The sequence below is a fragment of the Hirsutella rhossiliensis genome, assembly GCF_020360975.1.
Source record: "Hirsutella rhossiliensis strain HR02 chromosome Unknown scaffold00018, whole genome shotgun sequence".
Lineage (NCBI taxonomy): Eukaryota > Fungi > Ascomycota > Sordariomycetes > Hypocreales > Ophiocordycipitaceae > Hirsutella > Hirsutella rhossiliensis.
The window spans coordinates 1,251,082-1,269,566 of NW_025408684.1; the positions used below are offsets into that span (position 1 = coordinate 1,251,082).

General features: G+C 57.1%; 7 protein-coding genes across 7 annotated transcripts; 3 read left to right on the plus strand and 4 right to left on the minus strand.

The window, feature by feature from the left end:
• Positions 1 to 269: 269 nt before the first annotated feature.
• On the minus strand, positions 270 to 2,816 carry HRG_11060 (MIF4G domain-containing protein; the record flags this gene model as incomplete). Its single annotated transcript, XM_044869530.1, has 2 exons — positions 270 to 2,080; positions 2,141 to 2,816. The coding sequence occupies 2 exons, from the start codon at positions 2,814 to 2,816 to the stop codon at positions 270 to 272; spliced, it is 2,487 nt and encodes an 828-aa protein (XP_044715481.1).
• Positions 2,817 to 3,549: 733 nt separating this feature from the next.
• On the plus strand, positions 3,550 to 4,131 carry HRG_11061 (signal recognition particle 14kD protein; the record flags this gene model as incomplete). The annotated part of the gene is made up of 3 exons (XM_044869531.1): positions 3,550 to 3,579; positions 3,645 to 3,723; positions 3,854 to 4,131. The coding sequence occupies 3 exons, from the start codon at positions 3,550 to 3,552 to the stop codon at positions 4,129 to 4,131; spliced, it is 387 nt and encodes a 128-aa protein (XP_044715482.1).
• Positions 4,132 to 5,663: 1,532 nt separating this feature from the next.
• Positions 5,664 to 8,579, minus strand: HRG_11062 (RNA recognition motif domain-containing protein; the record flags this gene model as incomplete). Its single annotated transcript, XM_044869532.1, has 10 exons — positions 5,664 to 5,948; positions 5,999 to 6,438; positions 6,497 to 6,548; positions 6,616 to 6,756; positions 6,807 to 6,900; positions 6,954 to 6,961; positions 7,079 to 7,131; positions 7,186 to 7,519; positions 7,995 to 8,020; positions 8,552 to 8,579. The coding sequence occupies 10 exons, from the start codon at positions 8,577 to 8,579 to the stop codon at positions 5,664 to 5,666; spliced, it is 1,461 nt and encodes a 486-aa protein (XP_044715483.1).
• Positions 8,580 to 9,552: 973 nt separating this feature from the next.
• Positions 9,553 to 10,394, plus strand: HRG_11063 (COQ9 domain-containing protein; the record flags this gene model as incomplete). The annotated part of the gene is made up of 2 exons (XM_044869533.1): positions 9,553 to 9,990; positions 10,062 to 10,394. The coding sequence occupies 2 exons, from the start codon at positions 9,553 to 9,555 to the stop codon at positions 10,392 to 10,394; spliced, it is 771 nt and encodes a 256-aa protein (XP_044715484.1).
• A 276-nt stretch (positions 10,395 to 10,670) lies between these two features.
• Positions 10,671 to 14,327, minus strand: HRG_11064 (AAA domain-containing protein; the record flags this gene model as incomplete). Its single annotated transcript, XM_044869534.1, has 6 exons — positions 10,671 to 10,704; positions 10,761 to 10,861; positions 10,914 to 11,480; positions 11,526 to 11,582; positions 11,646 to 14,150; positions 14,211 to 14,327. The coding sequence occupies 6 exons, from the start codon at positions 14,325 to 14,327 to the stop codon at positions 10,671 to 10,673; spliced, it is 3,381 nt and encodes a 1,126-aa protein (XP_044715485.1).
• Positions 14,328 to 14,821: 494 nt separating this feature from the next.
• HRG_11065 (SGT1 protein) lies at positions 14,822 to 16,785 on the plus strand (the record flags this gene model as incomplete). The annotated part of the gene is made up of 3 exons (XM_044869535.1): positions 14,822 to 15,068; positions 15,149 to 16,540; positions 16,586 to 16,785. The coding sequence occupies 3 exons, from the start codon at positions 14,822 to 14,824 to the stop codon at positions 16,783 to 16,785; spliced, it is 1,839 nt and encodes a 612-aa protein (XP_044715486.1).
• A 159-nt stretch (positions 16,786 to 16,944) lies between these two features.
• On the minus strand, positions 16,945 to 18,450 carry HRG_11066 (uncharacterized protein; the record flags this gene model as incomplete). Its single annotated transcript, XM_044869536.1, has 1 exon — positions 16,945 to 18,450. The coding sequence occupies one exon, from the start codon at positions 18,448 to 18,450 to the stop codon at positions 16,945 to 16,947; it is 1,506 nt and encodes a 501-aa protein (XP_044715487.1).
• Between the last annotated feature and the right edge of the window lie 35 nt (positions 18,451 to 18,485).

The window sequence follows — 18,485 nt, forward strand, 5'->3', positions numbered from 1 at the left end:
ATGCCCCCACCCTCTTCTCTGCACCTTCTTTTAGCTCCTTCTTCCTTCTTCCACACCGGGTGTTTTCAGCTTCCTAGGTCCCTCGTGCCAAGGGATATCTCCGAGAACTGCGAAATCAGGCCACGCTTCGCGACAATAATACGCGTTTGTAACACCTCTATCGGGGGTGCCCTCATTTTGCATGGTGTAGCGGTATTTTACCAGCTTGACAGGGGTAGACTCAATAAGCTATCCTGTTCCAGCCTCGAGATGGCGCAAATAGTAAGTGCCTAGCATCCGTCGTCGGCCGTCGCTGCCTGGACAACTGTCTGGGCCTTCTCCCTCACTCGAACAAGTCCCTTGGCCTCCTTGGCTTCGACCAGCTTCGACTTGCGAACCTTGCTGCTCAAGAACCAGTATATGCCGGCCGCGAGGGATGGCAGCTCCTTCGCCGGGCCAAACGCCTTCTCGACGCTGGCACCCCCCACGGCTCTCTTACCCCGACACTCCTGCAGCAGACTGACCATGAAGCGCTCCACAAACGCCGAGGTCCTCCGATTCAGCTCGGGGAGCTGCAGCGGCTTCAGGATACTGATGCTCAGCGCGCCATTGGCCACCAGAGATGCGTAGAAGCGCGCGACATGGCCCGCCCGTCGCTCGTCCTGCATCCTCTCGCTGTCCGCCGTCTCCTCCTCATCGGCACCCTCGCCAAACAGTGACTCCCCGAGACCGCGAAACAGCTTCCACAGGCGATTCTGAAAAGCAAACCTCACCCTGCCGTTCGCACAGGCTAGGCTCCCTACCAGTCCGTAGTACTCATTGTATTGCATCTCACTGCCCACGCACTGCACAAGCACCCGTGCAACTTCAAGCTGCTCGTCCTTCTTAAGCTTGAGCTTCGCATATTGCTGGTAACCCTGCTCATGGCTGTTGGCGGACATGAGTGCCGTGAAGATGGAAATTTGGGCTCCCGTGCCGAGACCTTGCGCGCGAGCCTTGCTGGGGTAATCGGGCAGGACAAAATCCATGTCCTCGTCGTCCGTCGTGTCGCTGTCGCCTCCAGTCCTCGTCTTGGCCAGGCTCTTGGCTCGCTCAGGCACCTCGCGATAGACAGGCACGCTGGCTCCCACAAGCCACCATTTCCCATGCGTATCGGCGCCTTCGATGTCATCCAGGCCCATGCCCATTGCGGCAAGCCCGTCGAGCCTCCGCGATTGGGACTTGAGATCGCCAAGTCGTTTCCGCATGCGTAGGACGTGTTCCGAGACAACAGCAGAGTCCAGCCCTTTGGCCTTTGGCTTGCCGTTTTTAAGATCATTGATTATCTCAATCATGAACTTGGTTCGGGCAGATACGTTGGCGTATCCGACCTTGGACACGGCCTGGCTCAATGTCCCTGAAACATGCTTCAACGCCTGCGGATCGTCTCTCCGCAGCAGCCTACCGGCCATGCGACACATGCGGACCAACAACTCGACGTTGACTTCCGTAATTTCTTTGAGCAGTCGCTCCATGTAGTCGAAAAGTATCCTGCACCCCACGACTTCGAACATGTAAAGTTGGGTGAGAAACGTGACTAGGTTGGAGGTTTCCTTCCGATGGAAGCCCTGGTCATCCGTTTCCTGGCTGGCCTTCCCGTACGCATCTCCAAATTCCTTGACCACGCGGCGGGCGAGATGGGATCCGAAGCTGGAACCAATGATTTTGTAAACTGCCGCGGAGAAACCCCCCGTCAGAACGAAAAACTGATCGGGCAGGCTCTCGGGCCTGCACACTTGTGCCATGATTGCGTCGGTCAGTAGCTCGGTAACGTCGCCGCGGGCATTGTGCTGGTATATGTCGTCGATGGATTGGACAATGGACAGAATGTTGCTGTCGGTGAGACGGTTGATTTGGCCCTGAATCTGCTTCTGCAGACGATCTCTCGCCTCGTCTCCCGATGCCGGGGCCATTCTCCGCGATGGCGGAATGTATTTCGCGACCACGACGCCAGTCGTGGGAGCAACATAGGGGTTCTCCCTCTGTCGCGGCTGGACAGGAACGGCAGCATCCCCGTCAGACTTGAAGCTCTTAAACGACTCATCGTCGCTGTCCCCTCCGTCTAGCTCACTGTCGTGTCCAGCCTCCAGGTGCGCGGCGCCTTGTCCGTCCTCGTCCTCACCGTTCTCATCGGAGTCGGTGGGGAAGTCGTCATGGTTGGAGTCTTGTTCTCGAGTGTTGCCGTCTCGCTTGGCCGGGCCGTCGGGCTTTGATATCGTTCTTCTCCTTTTCGATGATAGCCAATCATCAAAGTCGCGCTTGCGCTTGTTGGACTCGTCGTCGCTGTCTGAGACGCCCCCCCCCGTATTGCCGAGAATCTCATCTAGTCCGTCGTCCTGGAATGCCTTGGGCAGGGACTTGCGGTGTTTCTTGATTCCGAGCTTTCTTTCAAGCGCTTCGATTTCGGCGTCGTCCTGGGCCAGCCTCTCCCGCATCGACTTGGATAGGCCGTTCCGCCTTTCTGGCTCGTTGGAAGGAGGCGGTGATGGCTCTTGCTGGGTGCTCTCCGGGTCGTAATTATCCGACCCAAAAACTTGTTCGTTGGATTCTGGCAATGCCTCTTCTTCTGCATGTTCGAAGTCGTGGGTTGGTCGAGCGGTATGAGGTAACTGCGTTTGCCGCGAATATCTTTGAGTCTTCTTTTGCGCCCTCTCTGCCTTTCGCTTGTCTTTTCGTGAAAACCCCTTGGGGACGCCGGTTCTGCGATTTGAATTTGGTACTTGGGCCAGTCCCGGGGCATCAAGACCCATGCGCTTGAAGAGCTTCTGCTGCAGCTCGACGACCAAGGTGGACGGCATGATGGTGGACGATGGCTGGGGCAGACGAGGTTCGCCCCAGGAAAAGAAACCTCAGCCGCGCCAAGGCGAGCTAGAAGGAGCTTGGAGATGAGGAACAATAATTGCATAAGGTGGAATCATGATCAGGGACAAAGGCATATAGTCGAGGCCTTTGCGCGCACAAAGTGTAGATGTCTTTGCCTGTTCTTCGGAGGGATTATTTAAAAAATCTCGAATCCGTCTTAGCCCACCATGGCCCTGCCGCCCCGCCGCGCCAGGCAGCCACGCCACGCTAACTGACCAGGTACCTACTACCAGGTACTGATAGCTCATCGTTTGGTATTTACTGCCAACAGCCACGGTAGTCTGTCTTTACTTTACTGTAAGTCTCTAATAGTACTCCATGGTACTCATGGTACTCCGCAAGGTACTACCTATGAAATAGATTCTCTTGGGAGAATACCTAATAACTTTGAAATCCGGGACCTAGGTAGGTATATACATACACTGGAAGAGATCAAGTACCTGGTATCTAGGTACCTATGTACCTACATGTCTACCTAGGTAGTACGTACCAGAATGAAATGCTAGGGCGACCCCTAGGGCGAGCGCAGCTTTATCGGGCTCCAACACAGTTGGGTCTCTCGCTCTTCTTGGCAAAATAGTTCCCGACTTCATCAAACCCTCACGACGTACAGGTTCATACACGCCTCCAGTGCGTCCTCATCCACGAGCGCCGGTGGTCCAGCCCACGATGGAGTCACAACACTTGGGTCAGGACGAGGTGAGCCCAAAACATCCACACGCTCCAGGGGCCGGTCGATTGTCCAGCTGATGCGTGCTGCCCAGTTCTTCGACAAGCTCGGCGAGCTCTTTCATAGTCGCAAGGGGAGCGACCACGGAGCCATCTATCTCACCCAAAAGCGGCGTATGTCATCCCAGCCGATGCTCTTTTTTTCGTTTCCTGCCCGCCCCCAGCGTCTCCGGGGCAGCCCATCTCATCTCCCTTGACTGGCATCAGAGCAGCAAAAGGCTAATCTCTGTCCCGCTTCAACCAGTCACTTACAATCAGGACTGCCCACTACCCACGGCGGACAACCCAATGCCTGATCTTGTCTCTGAAAACCCCATGCCCCTTATTGTCCGTGCATCCAACGGCAAGTCCAAGAGGCAGAGGGCCGACAAGCTTAAGTTATCCACCATCGTCCAGCCCCATGACCTCGACAAGTTTTACACTCGCTACGCCGAGATTTGCAAGGCAGGCATGACGGCTCTGAAACCACGGGATCGGAGCAAGAAGAAGGCAAAGGCCAAAAAGAAGAAGACTGCGTCATGAGGTTCTCAGGACGACTTGACTCTGTTCCCCGTCCGCAGGGAAACGGGCCACCGAGGAGCTCCGAGAATTCGGCGGTGGCTTTGTTTACGCATCACGCTGGACCACCTTTGAGATGACACACCAATCATGTAGACTAAAGCCTTGGCTGCCAGCGCTTTACGGTGCTCCTCTGCTCGCCTGGGCAGGCGGCATTGTGCGGCTCATAGGCGAAATACACGTCAAATGGCTGCGCTCAGCCAAGTCGCTTAATTGAACCAACTACACTTTCTGCCTCATATTCGGCATAATTTTTAGTCGTTATTCCATTTGCAGTGCTTGTTTATGAGTGGCTTGGGTGCATGGAAGGCTGTGAGGGCCGGTCGAGAGAGGAGCCCGGCTAAAGCTGTGAGCAGCTTTGACTCGGCTCTCGCAAATCGGCTCTCACTACGTGATCGGAGATTTGTTGATTGCCACCACACGATGACGACTGGACAATCCTACCACGGTATCCGTGCCTCACCCCATGTCTACAAGGGACGCACGTGCCTCTATAACTCACTGCGACAACACACCGACCTACCGTGCTGTGGTGTCGCGCCTCGTCGTCTTTCACGAGGGCGTGGCGGCAACGGCTCGCTCATCACCCAAAGCGAGGCCGTGCCTGGTGCCCGCCCGAAAGCAGCCTGCGACCGTCCAAGTTCCTTACCGGCGTGGGCGCGTCTCCAGAACAGCCAGCCCAGGAGACCGCAGACCAACCCTGGACGAGAACGCCCAGCTCCCTCGTCCCTCGCAATCATGGGCAACCCCGCAAGGCGCTGTTGAAGTACTGGGGGTGAGAGGAGTCGGTGGTCTCGCGTCGCCACAATCCTAGCCCTTCTTTCGTCGGTGTCGGCGGCCCAAATATCGTCGTCAGGCCTGGGCAAGGCGTCCTTGCCGTCATCCGCCATTCTCGACTCTTTCCGTTTGCTCCATCATCCTACGCTGATCATCCACACCTGAAGTCCTGAGCCGCCCGGCAACCAGATACCATCATCGTACGCTTAATCCTCATACATTCTAGGTAGAACCATGTCTTCTGTCCTCTCCTAACTTGCCCCATACCGTATTATCCTCTTGACATCCTCCCAAGTAGCCCAAGTAGGGTCGGTACGAAGCTCCTCTCGTCGTGGTGTCTCGAGATCTTGACGATATCGAGACAATGCTTGCTCTTTTTCTGTCTTTTTCTTTGCCCGGACGGCAAACGCATATCCACCAATCCCTAAGCCCACCAACTTTACCAGTATTCGGTGCTTCGGCCGAATACAAGAACAAGTTCGAATGCGACTTCGGGTTCGCGAACTTCTCCTGGCTGGTTGCGAAGGCCTTTCCACCAAATATTTTCTCGAGATTCGTCAAAAGCAGGTGCAAAAAGAAAGGAAAACGATGACGGACGACGGGCGGCCAAGGCATTCTCGAGTCAGGTGAGCTGGTCTGGGACTCTGCGTCCGTGCATGGTGTCTGGGTCGCTAGAGTCCTCGTCCGGCCACAAAACGGCAGACCTGCCGCGACTCTCTTCACATGATCTGATCCTGGGTCAGGCCTCCGTGGGCTTCCGTCTCCATGTTGTCGGCGCTGCCCTGGCTGAGGTACTTGACAAAGCTGAGATTCAAAGGGCGACCGCCGTACTGGTAGCCTTGAAACTTGGCGATGGCCGTCTCGGCCGTCTCAGGACTGTCGAAGCGAACCACGCCGGAGCCTCGAGACCGGCCGCTTGGCTCGTACTGGATCTCGGCCTGCTCGACCTTGCCGATCGTGGTGAAGAGCTCGACCAGGTCGTCATTGCTGGTCGACCATGGGAGCTCGAGGGCGGTTAGTGTCTAATCCAGAGGGGGGACGTCACTGCACTCACGTTCCGGACATAGATGACCTGGCCCCTTTCCGTGCCGGCCGTGGCGTTGTCAGTGAAGGGATTCGGCGGGACAGCGGTAGCGGGGGGGGCATCAAAGCCGCCGCCGCCGCCGCCGCCGCTAGGGAAGCCTCCTCGTCCGCCGAATGCAAAGCCACCCCGCCCTCCCCCGAATCCGCCGCGGCCGAAATTGCCGCCGCCGCCGCCGAAGCCCCCGCGCATGCCGCCACCGAATCCGCCGCGGGCAGGGAAGCCCATGCCGCTGGCTGCCGCAAACCGGTCTTCTCTCACCTCGAGCATGCGTCCCTGCCAGTCGTATCCGTTGAACTGCTGAATGGCGTTCCTAGCGTCGTCAGGGCTCTCGAAGACAACGATGCCTGAGCCCTTGGGTCGGCCGTCGGGACCAACGTGCACATCGGCACGAATGACGCCTCCGATGCGTGCTGGGGCGGTGTTAGAAGATGCACACTGCCATTGAGAAAGAGAAGCATAGGCACTCACTGGCTTGTCGAAACAAGTCCTTCAGGTCTTGCCAGCCCACGTTGAATGGAATCTACGAGTTGGAGAATTAGACAGCTGATTGGTAGAAGGCGTCGATGGAAGATTGGATTCCAGCTTACGTTGGTGACGTAGATCTGACGACCGCCGCCGCCTCCAGGTGCGCCGCCGTAGCCTGGGTTGAAGCCGCCAGACATGCCGCCTCCGAATCCGCCTCGGTTGCCGGCCGTGGCGCCGATGAAGCGAGGTTCGGCTTCGCGATCCTGTAACATGTTAGGCTGCACGGAATCAAGAGCAGTGGGTCTGGACAAACTTCTCGGACGTAAACCAAGCGACCCATAAGGTTCTGGTTGCTGAGCTGGGCGACGGCCTGCTGAGCTTGTTCCCGGGTGGCATATTCAACAATCCTGCCGGGTACATTAGCCAAAGGCACTGATTGAGGAGGCGAGGGAAGACTTACCCGCATCCCTGCGACGTGACGCGGCAACGCCGTGGTTAGTTCAATCGCTGCAGGCCACACGGGCCCCGGAGGAAGATGTCGACATGGAAAGTAGCCGGGAGAGAGGAGTAGAGTGGAAAACGCACTTTGGACATTCCGTTGGGAAGGAGCAACACGTCGGCAAACAAGACTTCTCCGGCTAAGCGAAGGAGCGTCAGCCACGGCGTGTCCGGCAGGGCCGCAGGGTGCTTACCTTGTCGCATAAAGTCCTTGAGGTGATGCCACTTGACATCGTAGGATAGGTTGCCGACGTAGACGCGGCGGTCCTGCTGTGAAGTCTCGCGAATGTTGCTCATCATTTGCTCCCGAGCCGCGGCTCGTTCCTCGTAGGAGCGATGCGGAGCTTGGCCAGCGAAACCAGTCCCAGATCCTCCACCAGGAGCGCCTGTTCCAGTCATGGGCGAGCGATCGCGGCCACGGCGATAGTCGTCTCTGCTGTTGGACCTGCTGCGTGGAGAGTAGGAGCGACGGCGAGACTGGCGACCGGGGCTCCTGGAGCGTCGACGAGGAGATCGAGACCGCTCACGCTGGGGCATGTCAGCTGCAAGTTCTTCCATTTGTGCGTCCATGGTCTGGGCGGTCGATGGGCGCGAGTCGAGAGGGGTTTCGGGTCGGCTGAATCCGCGTGATGGCGCAGGCGCAAACGGTTGGAAGCGTTCGCTCGTTGTTGCTGACAGGTTTTCGGTGGCGGCGGTGCGTCGTGACCAGGTAGCAGCCCAAGACTCCCTCGCTGCAGCAGCCGCGCAGGGCAGCTTGCGGAGCGGGCCACGGAAAGGCTCCACTTTCAGAGCTGCAGCGAGCCGAAGCAGTGCCGCAGCGGGGACCGGGCGCTCCAAGCAGGGCGGTGAGGAGGGGCAGCCAGGACCACGTCCCTGCCATTCCTGGGTCGCTGCCGTTTCCAGCCCCTCCACTGGATTGGAAGACAAACAACGACGATGGGTGGGCAGGCAGGCAGGCAGGCAGGCAGGCAGACAGAGAGCGAGGCAGAGAAAAGCAACTTACAGGGCGGTACGTATCGCCAGAATCAGCTAGTATGGGCGAGCGTCAGAGATGTGTCGGGGCGAGAGGCTGTCTCCCAAGGCGAGACAGGACGACGACGTCGAGATGGGGGAGAGGCAGGGTGAGAAGAGGACGTGAGAGGCGGGGAGGGGACGCCGGTTGAAATAAAAAGGGCCTACTTCGTACTTAGGTACGGAGTACAGCTAGGCAAGGCATGGTGTATGTATGTAGGTGAGAGAGCGGTTGGCAGCTCAGGCGAGCAAGGTAGGCCAAGTACCCGGGAGGGTAGGTGTGTGTGGTGGTGGTGGGGGTACCAGCGAGGAGACGGAGGCAAGGTGGGTGGGAGACATGCAGGTTGAGGGGGCTTTTTCTGACAACCTAGGTAGGGTATCAAGGCATGCAGCGACGAAAAGGGTGGCATGCCGGTGCTGTTGTCATCACAGAGGTCGACCTGGAGCAGCGGCCGTGATACAGCCTGTACATGTGCTGCGCATGCTTCCCAGGTCGGCGACATGTGAGAGGGCGGGACGAGGGCGAGAGGGAGGGGAAACAGGACGGACTGCAGTGCCTGCCGATGAATGCATGCATATGTTATGGATGGGGGACGCGTGCGAGAGGCGAGGCGGCGCGAGGCAACGCAAGGCAACGCAAAGGCAACGCAAAGGCAACGCAAAGGCAACGCAAAGGCCAAACAACAAGCCAGGGCGCTTGAGAGCAAAACGGAGCACCTACCCATGGCAAGACCGACTACCTCTTCCTCCTTGGGCGTGCGTGACAAGGAGACGCGCGAGAGACGTGAGACGGGAGACGAAGACGACGAGGCTCTGGGCCAAAGATGCGCGGTGAAGAAGGAAAAAAAGGCGTGTGGTGGGAGAATAAAGAAGAAAAAAAGGAAAGGGAACAAGGCCAAGGCAAACGGGTGGTGGTGTCTCAACAGCCAAGGGCACGCTGCAGACAGGCAAGCAGGCAGGCAGTCGGTGCAGGTACATGCTCTGGCAGAAGCAGGCGGGACGTAAGTAGCAAATCGGGGCCGGGGATGGTCGCTCGTACAGAACAGCACCACCCAGTCGGCAAGGCGAGGGAGGGGGTGTGAGGGGGCGTGCCTAATGACCGACAGGGTTACATAGGATGCGAGTGCGAATACTAACGCAGGCTTTGGTGCCTCCAAAAGCATAGTTCAAGCTGAAACTGGTGCACTCGTCCTTTTAACAAGACGTAATATCTTCATCGAAAGCACTCTTCCAGGTAAGGATACAAATACAACCTTTGATTCTTACCTGCAGCACGCTGCCTGCCTAAGGTAGGTACCTTACCTACCTACCTAAGGTACCTACCTTATTACCTCTTTGGGTACCTACCTAGATCTGGACCTTCGGCATAACACAGTACAGTACTCGAGCTACCTACCTATGCTCTTTCTACCTCAAAGGGGCCTAGAAGCGACCCTTATCTTATCGCTCCATCCGTCTCCATCGCAGCTTGTACATTCGTGCCATCGCCCGCCTCTTTCGCTGCCCAGGCCGCCGCTTCATCGAGGCCCGCAAGAAAAGACCAAACAGCCATGCCGCCCTACCCACGACAGGCCCTAGTTTCCAGCCTGGCCCTGGCCCTCCGCGGCCCCTGCCTCACCCGGTCCTGCTCCCAATCCTTCCATTCATTCCATCACCCGCCGTCCGATGGCCCCTTTGGCGCCGTAGAGGACGCCATTCTCGCCGCCGCCTATCGGCACGTGCCCGAACACGGCTTCTCACGCCGCGCACTCGGTCTGGGCGCCCGCGACGCCGGCTTCCTCGACATCAGCCCCAGCATCCTCCCCGAAGGATCCTTTAGCCTTATCCGATACCACCTCGTCACCCGCCGCCGAGATCTGAGCCGCCAGGACCCTGCTGCTGGTGCCGCCAGTCAGGACCCTGCTGCTTCGGGCGTGGCAGAAAAGGTCACACAGCTGACCTGGGCTCGCCTCAGGGCCAATGAGGCTGTCATTCACCAGTGGCAACAAGTGCGTGTCAAACGGTTCCCAACAGTGCTTCACGCGGCACGCAGCGCATGCTGATGGAAGCTTCATCATAGGCACTCGCCATCATGGCCCAGCCCAGCTACCTGCCAGCTTCGCTCAAGGAATTAGCCCTGCTGTCCGACGAGATTTGGTTCCTCGCTGGTGACCGGGCCGTTGATCCCTCGTGGTACAGCAAACGCGCCTCTTTGTCCATGATTTATAGCTCCGCCGAGCTGTTGATGACCAACGACAGGTCTCCCGGCTACGCCGAGACGAGAGATTTCCTACACAGGAGGCTGGCCGAGACCAGGACAGCTGGCAGCTACGTCGAATCCCTAGGCCAATGGGCCGGATTTACCGTCAACGCAAGCTTGAATCTATTGCGCAGCAAGGGAGTCCCCATATAACTTGATCATTTCGCCTGAAGCCGACGCACGTTCGGCCCCTGTACAATACATCCCGACGATACGAGACGTGTACGATGAACGCAGACAAAATACAATTGCTACCTTGGGGCCGGATGTCTGATCTCCCGGCAGACCTCGTTTCTTCCCCCATACTCTCTTCGCGCTCCTATGCATGGTATGAGAAGGCAGCCGAACGCCCTCAAGGCGTCAGGTAGAAAGGGATGAGAGCACAAAGACAGGTGAGGGAAGCATGGGAAAAGGAGGAAGAAAGGTGTCTTAGACCAAGGTGCGTTGGCGGGGATCGGTCAAGCTTGAGACCCGTTAGTAAATAACGACTTTGGAAGCGAATGCAAGCAAACAACTCACCGAATGATCTTCACGTCCTTGTCGAGCCTAGCCCGCCCTTCGATGGCGTTGGGAGTGATGAGGATGTATTGACGGGAGACCGATCGCCGCGCCGCGTCCACCTGTTCCATGTCAGTATTCTAGCTGTACCCCAAAGCACTGGCTTCCACTCACGAGCATGTTGGTGCTGATGGCTCGGTTAACATTGTCCATGAAAACATCAAACTCATCCAGGCATCTGATGGGTGATCCGATTGCCTCCCAGACCGAGAGCAGCATGCAGATGGACGAGAACGACTTTTCGCCTCCGGAGAGCGTCTTGGTGTTCCGACCCGCCGAGCTCTTGCGCGTCTCGTCCGGCTCGACGTGTATGATAACCTTTCTCGCCCGATGATCCAGGTCGATCTTGCCCCGGAAGCCACGCTCGCTCAACAGGTAGTTGAATTGAATGCGAACCCGAGCACTGATCTGTCTCTGGAACTGTCGCCAGAGGTGCAGGCGATGTTCAATCGCGTGCTTCAGCGATGCTATTGTCTCGTCCACGTGTCGGGTCTGCTTCACCACGCCCTCGTACTTGCCTCTCGCCTCGTTCGCACGATCATAAATCTCCTGGTCCGTGGCCCCGATCCTGGCCTCTCGTTGAGCCAGCTGTTCCCCAATCTTTTCGTACTTTTTCTCGATGCTCCGGTGATCTTCCCCCTCGGGAATATAAACACGCCCTGGCGCGACAGCCTCGGCTTGCTGAATGAACTCATGCACCGCTTCCGCCTTCTCGTTGCATTTCACCTCTGCTCGGCGTCGTTCCGCCCTCTCAATATCCAGCCTTTCAAACGCATCGTTCTTCTTCGAAAGCGCAATGCGTCTCATGGACTCGCGACTGAGCTTCGCTTCATCGGCCTTGCTGACCCGGCTTTCCAAGTTATTGCCATGGTCCCGCTCAGTATCAAGTCTTTTTTTGGCTTCCTCGGCCCTTGCACTCAGCCCGCGCTTCGTCAATTTCATGTTGCCGTACTGAATGCCGAGCTGCTCCTCTTCAGCCCGCTTAGTCTCCAGCTCGGACCGCAAAACAACGAGTCGGTCGTCCACGCCTTCAAAGGCGTCCAATTCCGTTTGAATCCGTTCGATGTCGGCTTGCGTCCTGCGGAGGTCGTTGGCCAGTTGCGTCTGCCGCCTGCGGTGCGTCTCGAGTTCCGATTGGCTCCCCTGCACCGCCTGCTGCGCAAGGCGTTCCTCACTCATCAATTCTCTCAGCTCGAGCCCCAGATGCTTGAGATTTTCTTTCTGAAGCGCAAGTTGCCTGGCCGAGTCGGATTGCATCCTCGGCCGCAAGACGCCGGGGATAATCGGGCTTGTCGCAATGGTTCCCGAGCGGTTCGTGATCCGCAAGCCTTGGCCGCGCTTTCCTTGGCCGTCGTGAAAGCAGATACACGCCGCAACATTGCGAGGAGGGCCGCTGTCGATCATGATCTGCTCCGCCTCCAAGCGCTTCATGACCAGTATGACCTTTTCTATCTGGTTGTTGATGACTAGCTGCGACCGGACCAGCTCTTCATCGAATTCCAGCACTCGCAGGATAGTGTCGAACTTGCTGTCGGGCTCTTGGTCCCTCGTGTCGATTGGTCCGCCGTAGGCAATATAGATGGGAGGCGGCTTTCTCATCGCATTTTGCCGAATCAAGCCTGAGAGGCGTGTTTGATCTCGTTTACTTCTGACAACAAAGGCATTCAATGTTTCGCCGAGAGTCTTTTCCAGGACCCCCGACCACTCAGGCTTGACAAGTCTGATGTGGGCACCTAGGGGGCCGAGAGGTTTGTGCTCGAAGCCCCCGCTGTTCGATACTGCCTTGACAAGGTTCATCATCTCTCGGTCAAACCCGTCGTAGGCCGATCCGGTGCTCTTTTCGAGCTCCCGGACACCTGCCTCCGCCGTCAATATGTCGTTGCGCTTGGAGTCTCGCAGCTCCTGCTTTTTCTTCAAGACGTGCTCCGCCTCGGCGAGCGTCGACTGAAGCATCGGCAGTTGTTCATTCTGCGCCGAGATTTGCTCGTTGATGTTCCTTTCTTGAGACGTCGCTTCGGAGAGCTCGGCGTCTTTCTCGGCGTGGGCCGAGCCCGTGGACTCATTCAGGCGCTGTTCCTCTTCCAGGATTTTCCCTTCGCAGGCTTCAATCTCTCCTCTTGCCGTCTTGAGGCGGCTAAAAGCATCTCTCTCTTCTCGGTGTAGCTCAGTCAGGTCCTTCTTTGCAGTCTGAAAAGACGCCTCTGCGGCCGCGATTCTCTTCGCCATGAATTCTTTCTCTTCGTCGAGGCTGTTCCGATTTGCGGTGGCCCTGTCCATTTTTTCTTGGCACTCAAGCAAAGCCTTGCTCATCTCCTCGCACTCGGCTTCTGTTTCCGTGATGCGTTGATCCCGGGTCGACAGGTCTAGTTGACGGCGCTCGAGCGCCTGCTCCTGCTCAACCACTTGCGACCAGACCAGTTGGTTCCGATAGTGTCGAGCCTTTTCGCGAAGACTGTTGTTCTTCTGGACAGTCTCGGCTAGCCTCTGGGCGTCTTCCATTTCCTTTTTGACATGGCCTATCTTCTCGTTGAGATCGTCTCGGAGAATCAGAGTCTTGTCCAGAGTATCTTGAGACATCTTGTAGTCGTTGTCGAGTTGTTCCAACTGCACGCCAGACACAAAATACTTGTACTTTTGAGTGGGGGTGGCGGAGTTCAGAAACTGCCTGGCATTGTCCTGGGACAGGACGGTGAGGGGATTCCCCATTTGCAGCGCGTACCACTCGGATATCTCGTCGACCTCTTGCTTTTTGGTAGAGATGATCTGTTCGTGATCACTCTTGATCTTGAAGCCACTGCTACCCGATTTGGAGAAGTGACGTTCAACGATGATGCTGTCGCCGTATACGTCGTGCTGATAAGCATCGCTGCCTGCGTTTTTGATCTTGACAATGAGCCTCCCGTGGTCTTGGCCCTCCTTGACGAAAGATTTAAGGCTTCCTCCTCGATTGGTGTCGCTAGCTTTGCCGCCTAGGCACAATGTGAGCGCAGTCAGGACGGCACTTTTGCCACTGCCATTCTCGCCGACGATGAAGTTGATGAGCGGCCCGAGCTCGACATGGAGACGCTCGTGGCACATGAAGTTGATGCATGTAACGCTCTCGATGATTCCGCTCTCGGCAACCATGTTGTCGCCCAGGCTCGAGGGTCTCCGCTGGAGCTTCTGCGTGGCTCGCAAGTCGTCCATGTCGGTGTTTTGCAGGTGCTTGAAGCCGTTATCTCTCATGATTTCGTATTGGGTCAGAGGGGGGGAATTGGGTCCGTTCTTCTCGTCGTCTTCGTCTTCGGAACTTGAGGAATCGTCGTGGTGGTGTGAAGACTGTCCCTCTAGAGACAATCGCACTCGTTTTCTCTGAAGCTTGGGGTCAGGGTGGTCAGAAAATGACTCTAGTCGTCGCAAGGGAGCACTTACTGACTGCGCACCACCGACTGGCGAGGTGCGCCCATCCTGTCCCTCGGCCTGCTCCCCACCATTGTCAACATCGTCGTCGTTGTCAATGACATGCCTCGTTCGTTTTAGGGGCGCCATTGGGAGAGAAACGCCGCCGCCAACTCGTAAGTGTCATGCGGCGCCTCGAATAAAAGAGCAGAGTTTCTGGGAAATCCTTGGACCATGCAGCTCGGCTTCGTTGCTCTCTGAGCGAGGCGAAGTTTGCGGTGGCAAGCAGCGTCGACGTCGATTGATTTTGTCGCACGCGACGACGTGAGCGTGTCGCGTAAACGGAGGTGGATCCGCAGTGCTAGTCTGGTGGCAGGTCCCTGAAGATGGCAGAGGGAAGCCTGATTAGCGGGGTCGGCTCAGCTCAACAACCCCTCCATTAACGTACCTTATGTACCCGCTACTTGTCTCGAAGCGTCGCCCTACCGAACCATGGAGGTACTGGCTACTATAATAGTCCGGGGTTCGTCAAAGCATTTCGAGAATTTGACAGCGAAATCGCCGCCAACTTCATCAACACAAGTCACACTGCTGCCATTTCCACCAGTCCCACGCCTCCAGGCCCCTGGGCTCAGTTTTCCATTATGCCCCGGGATGGCAACTGCGGCCAAGAGCAAGCCGACGCTGATGTGCAAGGTGTCTTGGAGCGCCAGTTGCCTGAGAACTGCGTCGAATACTTCTTATTCCTTGTCGACGAAGAGCACAATGCTCGGAAGCAAGTCCTCAACCTCGAAGGGCTGCAAAGGGCGGCTCACAAGCTCGGCCAGACTCTGACCAAGGACTACATCTGGCAACGTGATGGCTTTGAGCTCAAACTGAAAACAGAAAATGGTACGCGGCTGCCTGTCCCCTTGGATCGTCTGCCAGACCCTGGGAATCAAAGGGCGTCAGCTGACGGCATCGACTTCAAGGTCTGCCATATCTGCACGGCGTGACGGACTATGGTGACGCTGTCGAGGACGAGTGGCTCATCGTCTACATGCTGCGAGAGCTGACCAAGTCTCACCCAGCTCTTTGGGTCCGGGCTGTTGATGCCGATGGCGAGTTTCTACTAATTGAGGCTGCAAACGTGCTGCCCGAGTGGTTAAGCCCGGAGATGGACCAGAACCGCGTTTGGCTTCATGATGGCAAGCTCTTCATCATTCCTCTCGAAGACGATGGAATGCACGGAACCCAGAATCAATCTCTTTCTTTGTCACAGGCTGTGGATTCTCTCCAGTCCAGACCAGGTCGCCTCGTTCACTCTCCTTTGATCCAGACCGAAGCGCTTTATCGGCTGGGGAAATACCCGGGACAGATCGCCGACTCGGCTCACAACTCGCTCGCCACAATCCCGAGAAAGCTGGCACACATAGTACACTCATTGCCAAAGTCCGTTTCCCCGGCCGTGGAGGCGTTCTATCTCAGAGATCCGCTTTCACTGAAGCCGGTCCTGTCCACTTCGGCAGTGCTTGCATTCCCACCGGAAGATCTTGTGACGACAAGCGTGCGGTTCAGCAGAGTCCTTTTCGCACAACTCAAATCTCAACGATTCGAACCACCTCCGAGATGGCACAGAGTCTTGAAGGAGGCATCGTCAACAGATTGCGCCGATGTGGACAAGAAGATGGCCCGGCTAGAGTCGGGCATGAAGCTGACATGTGCTTTTGAAATGCTGGCTGCGTCCGCAAACGAGAAACTGGAAACCGAAAATAAAAGAAGAATTGTCCAAGAGATCGCAAACCTGCTAGAAAAGACGGCCAAGCTTGGCGCCGCTGCGCTTCCCACGGACGAAGAAATGGGATCGTGGCAGGACTGCGATCGCGATGATGACGAAACTTGGATGGATATCGATTACCGGGACTTTGAACGGGAATTGGACGGCAAACCCGCTTCTGGGAAGAAAGCTGGCTTCGGGAACGTCCAGACCCAGGCTGATCTCAGGAAGATTGTCTCGCGGTTCGAAAGCTTCCTCAACGACGAAAGCGCTGGCCTGGAGGGTGCCGAGCTTGACGAAGCGGACGAGGACCCTAGCGACGACGAAGATGAGGAGGATAGCGAATTTGAGGACAAGGTGGTCAGTTTCGACGAGCAAGCTTTCTCGCGAATGATGCGTGAAATGATGGGTATGCCCACAGCGGATTTGCAGAGTGCCATCGACAGCCAGGCGGCGGGCCATACGACAACGGCCGAAGCGGAGACGAGCGCTCTGGACGAAGAGAGCGCTCAACTTCAAGAACTGGCGCACCAAATGGAAGTCGAGCTCAAGCACCATGGAGCATTGACATGCGACGGTCCCTCCGAAAAACAGGCCGCCGTGGAAGGCAACGGGCAAGCAATTGAACCAGAACAGGGACATTCGCCTGCAGACCTGACTTTGGAGACTCGAGGCGAAGATAGCCACGACGAAGTCGATATTGACTTTAACCTGGCACGCAACATATTGGAGAGTTTCAAGAGTCAGGCGGGCATGGCTGGTCCTACGGGGAATCTTCTCGGAATGATGGGCTTCAGACTTCCCAGGGATGAGGATGAGGCGGACGACAAAAGTTCACAGCGATCGGCGTGATATCTTTTGATGCCTTGTTCTGTTTCAAAAGGCTGTGCCGCGAGAGAGCCGTCCTAGTGCATCCAACGCCCGCAGCATCAAATTGGCCATAACTGTCTCTCTATGTGTATATTGGATACATGGCTTGAGCATCGATTCAATTTTTGCGGCGGCGATCCCTCACCCGGCACCGCCGCCGTCCGACTTTGGTCTCTTGGCCGGGGACATTTCCCCGCTTGGGTGCGGGCGTTTCTCCTTGCCGGAGTCGTCCAGGCTGTCCAACGTTCGGAGGGCTTGCGTAAGCCTTCTCCGAGCTGGCATTTCTCTGTCATCGCTGTCATCGCACTGGCGGCAGTACTCTCTCACTATTGCCGTCACTGCGTGGTGGCATTCATACAGGAGACGGCGGACGCCTGCGTTTCGCAAGTCCTCCAATGGCTGAGGCTGCATATCAGGAACCTCGAACTCGTGATCTCGGAGAGGGCTTTGGAACCCGTCCCAGATTTCTGGGCTGGCATTTCGGCTCAGCACAGAAGCGAGGAGGGGATCTCCAAAGATGCAGTTGCCCCAATGTCGGAGTCCCGTGACTTGAATTGACTCTCGCTCTGGATGAGCCATCGACCTTGAGGTTCTATTGATGTCAGTATCGAAGGCGCTGTCGTCGTGCCGCCGCCCGTCGGGTTGAATGCATTGGTTGTTTTGTTGCCTGTTCTCATGGACACGGGGACCGGGATGGGGAGAGACGAGCGTGCTGGTGTCCTCGCCTGCATCGATCGCCACCAGACGGGGGCTCGTAACTGCATCCAGGAATCGCGTAAAACGGCTGACTTGGTCTCGCACCGCGGCATACTGAATAGCAACCTTGAAATCCTCAGCATCTCGTAGGGCCGCTTCCAAGAGGGACAAGAAGGCCTCGGACCACCGGTCATGGCGCAAATGGTGATCCGGTACAGCCGCTCGTCTCCGCGACAAAGTGGGAGCAGTTGACTCGGATGACAGGACGGCGATTGCGGTGCCAAATTTGCCATTGGGCGACTGCTGTGATGAGATGCGCCTCAGGAGCTGGCCAACCTGGAAATCGACGCTTTTACGTTCGGCCCTGCCAAGGGGGTTTGCCAAGGCTGCAATCACGGTGCCCGCGACAGGCCTGGTCAGGATGTATTCACCGTGGGTAGCAGACCCTGCCATGCCGTGCTCCACCAACCTTGGCAGGAACTGCTGCAGCAGACGACAAGGGCGGCGGGATATATGGCTGTTTCCGATGCTTTTGGCCCGGGCGGCTGGGCTGGTCTGGTGCGGCGCAGCATCGTTCGCATGTGTCGGCCAGGTCTCGGTGGCGGGGCCGGACAGCCATTGGAGCAGGAGAGCCTCGGACAGAATAAGAAGTCGTTCGGAGCGAAGAAGGCCAGTTGGTCGGGGCGACAATGACAGCATCAAGACATCAGCGTCCGAGGCTGTTGCGAAGAAGTGCACCTGCGGCCTGGCCGACGGGACCGGCTCGAGGTCCGCACCGGCGAACTTGGGCGCCGCAGACTTGATCAGGGCCCGAAGATGACTTGTTGGTGGCTTGTCGGCCATGGTCGTAGCGACAAGGGGCCCGGGGTATGATGAGAATGCGCCGCACGGGATATGGAAGCGCGGCGCAACCTGGAGGGCGGAAACAGGACGACTGTGAAAATCAGGCATGGCTGACGAGGCATCAAGAGAAGAGAGAAGTGCGC